The following is an 11021-nucleotide window of genomic DNA, read 5'->3' as shown; positions in this document are numbered from 1 at the left end:
CAGGTGTGAGCTGATAGTTTTGCAGGAGTCTTTCCAAATCTTTTCAAAGTCTTCTGGTGTATAGGTGGAAACTTTTGGGTATTTTATGAGAAATACAGACACAAATAGACAAAGTGTAGCAACATAATTGTGTATTTTGGGTCCACAAGTCTTAAAGAAGACTTGGAAGAAAAATGCATGTTTTTTTTTCCTGTAGTGTCACTTTAATTATAACTTTGACAGAAGGAAAAGCACGATCAGGCTTCATGCTGAGTGGAGCGGTTTGAACCTTGTTAAGCTTAATGGAGTGCAGCTTTTATTAATGTTATTAATCACAGCTGTGGTTTTCTTGCAGTTACACACCATGAAGGGGTAATTTACAACATTCAATATTTTTAACATTTTACACAGCCACTCTTGATATCTCCAGCTGGCAAGTTAGATAAAGTTGAAAGATCAAGTAACAAGTAACATCTTTACTTTATTTATTTATTTATTATCTTTTACTTTATTTAAGTAGACAACAAGATTGTGTCTGTGATTGAAACCATGAGTTTGTTTAAGAGCACAAATAAAGACCCAACATTTAATTTGTAGAAAATAAAGCAATTTGATTCGTAATATTGATGACAAATATCAGAATGATTAATTTTCCTCAAATCGTTCAGCCCACAAGAGAGGGAGGTACGTAACTGCAAACATTCCAGCTCTTACACTGAATAACCTCAATAAACCAGAATGGTATGTAGCCAGAAGTCTCTGTTTGAATAAGGACCCATTCTCAGTTTTCTCAACTGGAAAAACTAGCTTTCTTGCTGCAGGTGAAGCTATTACATCCCTGTGGAACAAGCTCAAACATGATCTCTGGAGGAGAATTACAGACAAATATGATGTGTATGTAATTGCTGCAGAACAACAGATTTAAACTGATCAAATCATTTCATTAGAAATCAAACCCTCTCTGTTGAGTTACAGTATAAGAAAAAGGCAACAAAAGCCTTTAAATCTGGATCTTCCCTGATGTAACCTTGTTGAATATATCCACCGTAAGAGGGATGTAGTTTTTTTGCTTTCCATCCAGAAAGTAGAGCGGGTCGGTTATCTTATCTGGGTTGAAACCTTCCTCCACCAGCTTCCCCTTCATATGCTTGTACGTGCCTGTGACATCCAAGGAGCTCTGTAATCACAGTCAAAGTAATTATGAGGGAAAAGAAACGTAAATGAGGCTGAAACTCTCATATGCTTTGTGAAAATATAACCTGACTGAAGTACCTGAATCCTCATGAAACGTGGTCTGGCGTAGCCTGGCAGGAAGCTTTCAACTTGTTTAAAAACGGCTTCAGAGTCAAAGCTCTTTCCGTCCCTTAAAATAATGGCGGCCATTCCAGCTCTCCCCTCCTGACCTGGAAAAAGATAAACAGAAGTAAAGACTGTTCAGAGATTATTTCAGCTTGGGTTTCAGAGTCAAATTAAAACAGGAAGCCAGCATTAGAAACTGTGAGCATGACTGGAGGGAGTGCTTGTTGAAATCTGCAACAGACCTGGACTGCAGTTTAATGTTAAACGTATCCAAACTTTGCTCCACATCTCCACACCTCATCGCTTTATCATGGAAAACTGTATAAAGGCTGCATAAAAAATTAGGTATGATAAAATAAAGTTGGGTGTATTTAATTTGCTTATCACATGTGTATTTTTATTAGTACATTTTATTTATTAAGCTAATATCACGCACTGTTTTTTTTTTTTCAAGTATGTCTTTAATTTTATCTTGATGTCTGTTTATTCATCTTACTAAGGTTGAAAATGATGTGTCTAAACTTTTATTTTCCTTTAGATTTGCAACATGCCCAGACTGCAAACATGAGCAACCACTGATTTTTTCTGGGTCTATTTCAACAGAGCCGCCATCCGAGTGCAAATACCTGCTAAGTACAATGTAGTCATAAGATATTTTCTGAATTTGAATAGCATGAACACTTCATTAAACACAACATAATATACAATACTGAGGCTTAAAAGGAAATAATGGTTGTGTGCTTCAAATCTTGACATGAGAAAGCTGCATTTTCTTTCTCTAATTAATCAATCGGGCTTTGACGGACTGTTACGAAAAAAATAAACAATAAAACAAGGCGGCATTTATATGGCATGGAGTCAGTGGCGGTTCTACACAGGGGCCTACAGGGGCCCCTGCCCCTGTGGAGAAGCCCTTGGTCCCTGCTGTGGCCCCTGTGTCAAATTAATAATGAAATGATCAATTTAAAACGATGAATGACGGAACAATTCTTACCTATTTTTTCTTCAAACAATATCTGTATATTATAATATAATAAAGTAATTGTGCACAAAGATGAGAAATATCATTATTGTACAAAAATAACTGTTCTTGTTGGTAATTCTCATTGTTTCAATCAATGTATTTGTATCTTCCAAATATACTTAAATGAGATTTTTAAATAAGGTAAAAAAAGGTTTTGAATGCTTTAATATCATCTTCGCAGTTTTTAAATATGCCCCTCTGATTAAACACTGGCCCCTCCTTGGCCCCCACAGTAAAATTGGTCTAGAACCACCACTGCGTAGAGTTTCTCCAAGTTCATCAACTCATTCATATCAGTTCGAAAAAAATTACAGCACATTAACAGGTGCCCCAATATCACCATGTTCTGAGAAGACAACACAGTAAATAATACCTGGCACTTGAACTCCGTACACGTTGGCTTCCTTAATGCAGTCAACCTGCGAGATGATGTCAGCCACCTCAGTTGTAGCCACGTTCTCTCCTTTCCATCTATCAATTAAAGGAAAAAAAACTCATCAAACTGAAGTTTTTATGCTTCACTTTAAAGAGAAACTTTAACCTCAAAAATATATGCAAATAGGGTCAAGTGTTAAATGAGTAATGGGTACAACATGAATTTTTCAAATTAATCCAATTAGACAAATAGAGTCGGACATGTTCTGAAATCTTGTGAGGTGGGGGGAGTTGTGTCACAGCACGCCAGAGAAATGCCAGCATGGATGACTTATTCTTCCTGTCAAAGAAAAATTTAACATCCTGTAGATCATTTGGGATTTTACTCAGATACTGAAGTTGAACCTAAGCATATGAGCAGGCTGTCACTACACTGTTCCAGTGAAGTAATGGCCAAAGAAAAACCTCACATAAAAAGCACTACATTTTAAACTAAATGTCTCTTTAAAGGTCCCCTATTGTGCTTTTTCTGGCCTATACATATGTTTTTTAGTCATCCTTCAGGCAGTCAGACCTGTGCATGTGGAAAGCTGAAGCCTCTTCATTGTTTCTGCACCCTCCCCTTTGCCCTAGGGGGCTACCTACAGCCCGTTTTCAAATCTAACGTAGAACCAGGAGCTAGGAGTGGTTATCACTGTGTTGGGAGGAGTTTTGCTCCTCTGCTCTACGAATCAGCCGCCATTGTTTACTCCGCTTAGCGACTCCAGAGGGAGGATAGAGCGAGAGAAGCCAACTGTCTGTTGTCCGCTACAGAAACCAACAAGTGTCTATAAGCTGCAGAAACAACTGTATGTGTGTCTGTATACTCTCCCAGCGTCAGGATAAAAAGAAACCATGGTTAGTTTTTATTTGACCATAACAATGTTCAGGCTGCTGCTTCACTGCAGACTGCTCCAACAGCCAGTGGCTGTGCAGTCGGGCTCTACCTCCAAACTGGCCCTTAAACAGGATCCAGACCAACTGGACATGATCCAGCAACAGCAAATGTGTTATTTACAGTTTATTAAAAGCAATGTGCAGTTAGCATTAGCTTACCTTGATAGCACTATGTCTCACTATGCTAACGTATGCTATTGGCTTGTTAAAGTCACTGTTTTAATGTTTAATGTGTATTGAAGACAAATGTTTTATCAATTTTAATCTCTTACATTCACATTTGAATAGATGAATGAAGTCAAATAATTATGAATGTATGACAAACGTATAAAACAACATCTCAGTGAAACATGTCTCCAGACAGTTGCACAATGGAGCGCATCTTGGTGTCAGATTCATGAAAAATTGACTTGTCCCTGTGCAGTACACTGTAATTTCCCAGCTTGGGATAAATAAAGTATATCTATCTATCTATCTATCTATCTATCTATCTATCTAGATTCAGACTGAGAGGAAGGACATGCTGCTCCACTAGAAACATCTCTAAATGCATTGTAAAGAGATTTTTCTTGAGATGATTTTTATAACATTTGAGTACTGATAGCAACAACTGTCTTTTCAAAAGTGGAAATACAATCTGATCACCAATAGGCACAAGCCCAGATTACATTGCAGCCCAAAAACCTGTTGTCCCCCTTCACGAAGTAGACCGAAACATAGCAGTGTCCAGGTAGAACAATACTAACATTTCCTTTGGGATTAGGCAGCTGAAACTGAAAGATGAACTCACCTGAAAGTGTCTCCGACTCGATCTTGAAAGTAGATGAAACCATCCTCGTCAATGCGCAGCAGGTCACCGCTGTTGAAGTACAAATCTCCTTTCCTGAAGACGTCGTGCAGCCTCTTCTTCTCAGTTTGCATCAGGTTTCCCAGATATCCAGTGAACTGAGCGTTCTTATTTATTTCAGTTATAAACAGTCCAGGCTCACCTGTGGACAGTGAAACAAAAGGTTATGAAGAACAAATGAAACCAGTTATTTACCTCCAGAACAGAAAACATCTTGCCATTTTACAGCATCTTGAAAACAATTTTGTTTTCCTAATCATATTAGGAAAATGATTGATCACCACACACTAACTGGGCAAGAATTTGAGAAATCCTCAGTGGATCCAGACTTTGGCCAAGACTGAAACAGTTATTCGATGGATTACTCTATATTGTCAACACATTATTTCCTGCTGACTTTTCTTCCAGCTCCTACTTTATTGAAACTTTATTTACTTTCATGGTGGTGGCTCATCTTTTTTTTGGGACCAAAGCAATAAAAGAGCCACAAGGCTGTATATTCTTAGTGTTGTTGTACCTTAAAACTCTCATTTAATTTATCTCTGCTAATTTGGAAACACTTTAAAAGTAAGTATTATCTTTACAGTTTTATGTTTAAAGTTTTTCTTCATATGATATATATGATTGATGAGTCCAAAAATTCTCTCTAAAATAATTTTTTGTGACCCAACATGGTCAAATTTAAGCACAGTGAGTGTTATTAAAACGTATGTGTATGGAACTTATTCCCTATATTCCCCTAGAGAAAAAAATAATACATCTGAGGTACCTACAGTACTAACACACCTTTAGCAGCCTTAACGCAGAAACCAGAAGAATCTCTGACAGGCATTTCTTTTTCTACATCGAATTTAATCACAGCATTCGGGAAATATTTCTGCAAGATAAAAAAAAAGACAAAACATTTCTTATTTATTAACAGCTTTGACTTCATAATGTGGGATCAAATGATGATGTTTACCCTGAAAAGGTAGGTGTCTCGTCCAACAGCTCCAATCTTGTCAAAGGTGTTCAACAGACCAAAGTTCCCTTCAGTTGCTCCATAAAACTCTCTGATTTTTACGTCTCCGAACCGGCTTAAGAAGTCCCTCCAAACATCGGGTCTGAGCCCGTTTCCTATTGCCATTCTCACTTTGTGGTTTCGATCATTGAGTTTCTGTTGAGGAAGAAACACCAGTTTTATTTCTTTTTTACCTTTAATGTGAAAATACCATCAGCATCAGTGCTGTGACATGCAGAACATACCTTTGGTGTGTTGCAGAGATAACGCATGGTTTCACCTATGTACTGTACCACGGTGACGTTATATTTTCTGCAGTCGTCCCAGAACTGAGATACAGAAAATTTATTCCTCAAAGCCAATGTGCCACCTTCACACAGCAACAAGATGACAAATAACAATCTTTAGGACTAAGGAGTAAGGCAATATTAAGAATTATCGTCAATGTAGAGACCAAAACGAACAATTAAAGCATCATTAAGTAATAATTAACTAGAGTTAATTAATTAACTCTAAATTGCAGCTTCAGTATCTACTATTCAGTATTATGATGCTACACTGAGATGTAACAGTGACATTTTAAACTGGATACATCATCCATCCATATATGGAGCCATTCAGTCACTTGCAGTTGCAGCAAATGGTGTAATAGCTAATCCTGCTGCAGTCAGCCTGTGGTTACAGGTGGTTTATTTGTTATTGTGACAATAAATATAGATTAGCCTGGCTTGTAACTTGCATTCCTTAACCATTTTGTATGCAAGTGTTCTTCCTAAACACAAAAATGTGGATGTATGTTTTGTTGTACCAAATCAGTTCAGATTTTTTTGTTTTGTTGCTTTGAAATCCGTGCACCAAATGTGTATTAATCTGCCAATGAAAACAGTCCCCAACAAATACATACTTTACTACTTTTTGAGTGAAAACTATGGTGTCCAGCTATTTATGGAAATAGTATATGTATTATAAAAGGAAATATTCAAAAAGATTTTTACGAACATTTTCGACTTAAAAACAAAAACAGATTCATGTTTTCTGTAGAAATTAATGGGCTTAGGTCTGTGTGCCACACAAAAGGTCGTGAAGAAATTGTATCTCAATTATTGAAAAATTGACTAATGCATTTATTTTTATTGGATTTGCTGTTAAAACATTTCCCAGTTTATATCCAGTTTATAAGTGTGCATACCTCTGTTGATGGTTCCGGCGAATCCGAGAAAGCCGGCGGTGTGATACAGTGGGAGACTAATATAAAGCACATCTTCGGAGGTCACTCCTGCTGAATTTAGCAAGAAAGCAAAATTCCACAGTTTGGAATGAGAGATCGCAGCGGCTTTCGGCAAACCTGTTCAAAAAAGAAGTAACAGGTTCAGGTAGTGCAGGTACCGTTTTTTAACTGTTCGATTAATTTCACACCTGCAGTAGCTCACCTGTTGTCCCTGATGTGTAAATGTAGGCTGCTGCATTGGACAGGGTTATATTTGAACCCAGGTTCTTGGCTAGAGGCTCAGAGGAGGCCTTGCTCATTTGATCATTGAAGCTCTTAATATCTGCAGATTTGCTTTTGTCTGCCAGGATGAAAACAGTGACCTGCTGCTCCAGCAGAGTGGGCAGGACCTCATCCACAGCGTCCTGCAAATCTGGAGATAAAACCAAATGTAATAATGTAAAAGCACTAGCCTACATTACAAGTCTTGCATGTCAGATTTTATGCACGCAAAAAGTATTTATCACAAAATGTACAAATCTTCAGTTCAATGGTTTCCAACCCGGGGGTCAGGCCCATTTAAAGGGTCACAAAATGTTGTATATTTCACATATATGGGTGATTCTTCAATTAAGGGAGTTTTTCGGTCCCCAGGGTAGATTTTCAAGAAAAAAATGTTTTTTAGGAAAAACAATTATTGTATTTGTTAAGGATAGGTTGTAGTAGCTATAAAAAAAACTGTGTCTCAATGATGACATTTTAATACTTTTTCAGTGTGTTGAAAATTGAAATGGGCAAGAATTTCACTGTTTTGGGCTTGTCCCCAACCCAGACTTTTTGACATCCCCTCTTCAATAAAGCAATAAAAAAGTGCTAAATTCATTAAAACTTTACTTTGCATTTCCTCATAACAACTTAAAAATACATTTTTTAAATTAATATAATTTATATTTATTCAATTTACAATTTATTTATAGTTAAATATCACTGTCCCTCATACATCTGTCATTACCATCACACTCAACATTTTAGAGAGCAATAAAGTTTTTACAAAAAGTTACTTACATTGTTGCATGCAAATTAGATGCTCCAGAGGACCAATCCCTGACATGAGGCAGTAGCCTGATTTTTTACATCCTGATCTGAGAGTATGTTTATTAGGCGTCATTACCAAACAAGTTACTATTTGAGTATTTTAATTAATTAATAGGAAATTTCACTTTATTTACGTATATTTAGTGTAAATTGTATGCTAGCTAACCAGTTAGGTTATCTTAGCGAAAACCTAGCCAACATTTTGTGCGGCAAGTGAAAATTGTCATTACCATCACCTGTTGTTACCATCGCACAAGTGACTGTGATGTAATGACAATCAGTGTTGGTAATGACAATTTATATGGAAGTAAATCTGTGTCATCGGAGTTTGAGCATAGATTTTCAGTTTGAGAGCATAATTTGTCTTTCTTGTGCTCAGATTTGTTCTCCTCATGCTCACATTTTGCGCTCGCACCCAGATTTCTGCTGCTTTCTTTCAAAATGTGTGCATGCACTTAAAAATCACATGCTTGTGCTCACATTTCTTCTTCTTGGACACAAACATTTCGCTCGCACTCAAATATGTCCTGTGCTCGCTCACATTACCACACATTACAGCATTACCAACATTAGCCTAATTACGCGCTCCCTGGCTTTGACCGTGTAAATAGGACGGTGATACACTGCATTACATGCACCAATGTTATCCTCAACTCATTATCATCATCATCATAGCGTATTTTTCATTATACCTTTTTAATCAAGTAGCCAAGTCTATTTACCCATCATCTCTTGTTAAACGTTTCAATAAGAGAAGCAGCTGGTTACACGGATTGTATTACTGTTACATTAATTTATCAATTAAAATTTAAAATCATAATAAGACATGCAGCAAGAGTGCAGCGGACGGGATGCGAACCGGCGTCCCATGGTTTAAAACACAACAGATGGTAGTGTCCTTTACCACTGGACTATCGTGACACCACTGTACATATAAAAAATAAAAAATAAAAAAAATATATATATATATAAATAATAATAATGATAAAAAAAATATATATATATATATATATATATATAATCTAAACTACGATAACTCTTTTTAGGACTACTTAAGATTAATTCTACATAAATATGCTGCGTCTTAAATAGGTGACGATTCAAATAGCTGGCTAATATGGTAAATTGGTGTATTTTAAGAGAGAAGCAGTTTTACAAACAGACCATATACCCGCCCCGACGGAGCGCTCAAAAAAGCGAGGGAACGCAGACCGGGCCACAATCTAGCTGTCTCCCTATTGGCTGGTGAAACACACTAGTTTAAGCGCAGGCCGGGACCACGTTCAGTCTGAGCAGACACCTCAACCTGAGAGGACGTGCGTGTTCTGAGTCCGAGCACAAAAGTTTTGAGAGCGCAGAGTTGAGATCTGAGCGCGTAGACTTTAGATTTGAGCGAGCACAGGACATATTTGAGTGCAGGCGAAATGTTTGTGTCCAAGAAGAAGAAATGTGAGCACAAGCATGTGATTTTTAAGTGCACGCACACATTTTGAAAGAAAGCAGCAGAAATCTGAGTGCAAGCGCAAAATGTGAGCATGAGGAGAACAAATCTGAGCACGAGAAAGACAAATTATGCTCTCAAACTGAAAATCTACGCTCACTCCGATGACACAAATTTACTTCCATAAATGTATCTGTTTATTACCTTAAAACTAGAATATATTAGCTTAATTTACTATTTACTACTTTACTATACATAATTGAACAGTGACCAAAATGTATTTCAATTGTACTTACAAATATTTCGAATATGATTCTTAAAGAGCATGTTTTGTACTTACTGGAATGATTGTGAAAACTTTGCTTTTCAAAGCATTTTGTATTAAAATCAGTGTTTTGTTTTTGTGATGGTAATGACATTTTGCTCTGACAACTTTGAAAAAATGATAAAAAATATCAAAATCATCATGAAATACAATCAAAGCTATGGTAAGATCTTTGTTCCAGACCAATTGATAAACTTTTTGAAATAGAAAAAACAGAGATTAAAGAACATTATTTTTTCAAAATTTGGGGAACTCCCTTAATTGAAGAATCACCCATTTATTCTTTATGCTGCATGCAAAGCTTACCTTCAGCTGCGACCAGAGTCTTGGCTCCGCTGCAGTTAAAGCAGTGCATCAGGGACTTGGACCTGATGTTGTAATTGAGTAAAGCAGCGGAACATCCGATCTTCATCAAGCCCATCCACAGCCACAGGAACATGGGCTCACTTCTGAGGAACAGCGCCACTGTGTCCCCTTCAACAAGTCCACTCTGCAGGAAAACTCGTGCAGCTTTGTTGCTGAGCTCATCCGCGTCTTTGTAGCTGTACGTCTCATCTTTAAAAAGGACGAACGGCTTGTTTGGCTGCGTCTTTACCACCTCTAGCAACCGGTCCATGAGGAAGTATTTAGTCTGCTGGTATTTTTGAACAAGGGTCCTCGTTTTTAATCTACTCCGCACATATTGGACATCCAGGATAAAGTCCCTGAGGCGCGAGTGGCAGAAAGAAAGGGCGAGAAAAAACACAGCTGCATACAGGATCAAGACAATCATTTTTTTATCCGTGAAAACCGTCAATACAACCAGCATGTGAGAGTTGTATACGACGGAAGGAAAGGAGGTCGCATTTATAGGAGAAGCATATCAAGGGCTGTAAAATATTATCATTATCAGTACAGCCCTAGTTATAGAATAACAGAACGACCACATTGTTTTTTCCCTTATTGAAGTCCTCACTCACTATCACAGCTATAAGAAAAACAAATAATGACTTGACTTGTAGTTATTCCGTTTTCAGTCGTTTATGTGTTTTTGAAAGGCAAAGGCCTCTAGATGATGCACATTTTCACACACACATTCTTTTTTTTTTTTTTTTGAAAAATATTTTTTTTGCATTTTTCAGAACACAAAACACACAGAACTGCTCAGACATGACAAAAAAGAGGAGTAAAAAAAACAAACAGAATGTGGGTACAGCACATAGAAAAATGTTATGGACAAAATAAATGACAGTGGGCACATTTTCAGACCAGTCCCTTCCCCATTAATCTCCTTCAGCAAGACACAACAGTATCCAGATGACAATAAATACAGAGCATACAAACACAACAAGGCCATAAGGTGCTTATTAGAAAGTGAGCACTTAGAACAAAGTTATGAAACAGGCTAGGCTGATTTGGGAAATCCACAAAGCAAGGAGGATGACAGTGTGGGCCCAATATGCTGCAAGTAAGGGTTCCAGACCCTATAGAAAGCATCTATTTTGGAGTGAAGC

The 11021-nt window shown here is 37.3% G+C and overlaps 1 protein-coding gene across 1 annotated transcript; it reads right to left on the bottom strand.

Annotated features, from left to right (window-relative positions):
- Positions 1 to 352: 352 nt before the first annotated feature.
- LOC131973468 (long-chain fatty acid transport protein 2-like) lies at positions 353 to 10428 on the bottom strand. Its single transcript, XM_059335474.1, has 10 exons — positions 9835 to 10428; positions 6891 to 7100; positions 6650 to 6805; positions 5706 to 5830; positions 5422 to 5616; positions 5247 to 5337; positions 4404 to 4602; positions 2676 to 2773; positions 1252 to 1382; positions 353 to 1156 (listed from the first exon to the last, which is right to left on the bottom strand). Exons 1-10 carry the CDS (start codon positions 10334 to 10336, stop codon positions 980 to 982), a joined length of 1884 nt encoding a protein of 627 aa, XP_059191457.1. The 5' UTR covers positions 10337 to 10428; the 3' UTR covers positions 353 to 979.
- Positions 10429 to 11021: the final 593 nt, after the last annotated feature.

This window comes from Centropristis striata, chromosome 6 (genome assembly GCF_030273125.1).
Source record: "Centropristis striata isolate RG_2023a ecotype Rhode Island chromosome 6, C.striata_1.0, whole genome shotgun sequence".
In the NCBI taxonomy this organism is placed as follows: domain Eukaryota; kingdom Metazoa; phylum Chordata; class Actinopteri; order Perciformes; family Serranidae; genus Centropristis; species Centropristis striata.
Note: the sequence above shows the minus strand (reverse complement) of the source record. Positions and strands in the feature narration are given on the sequence as shown.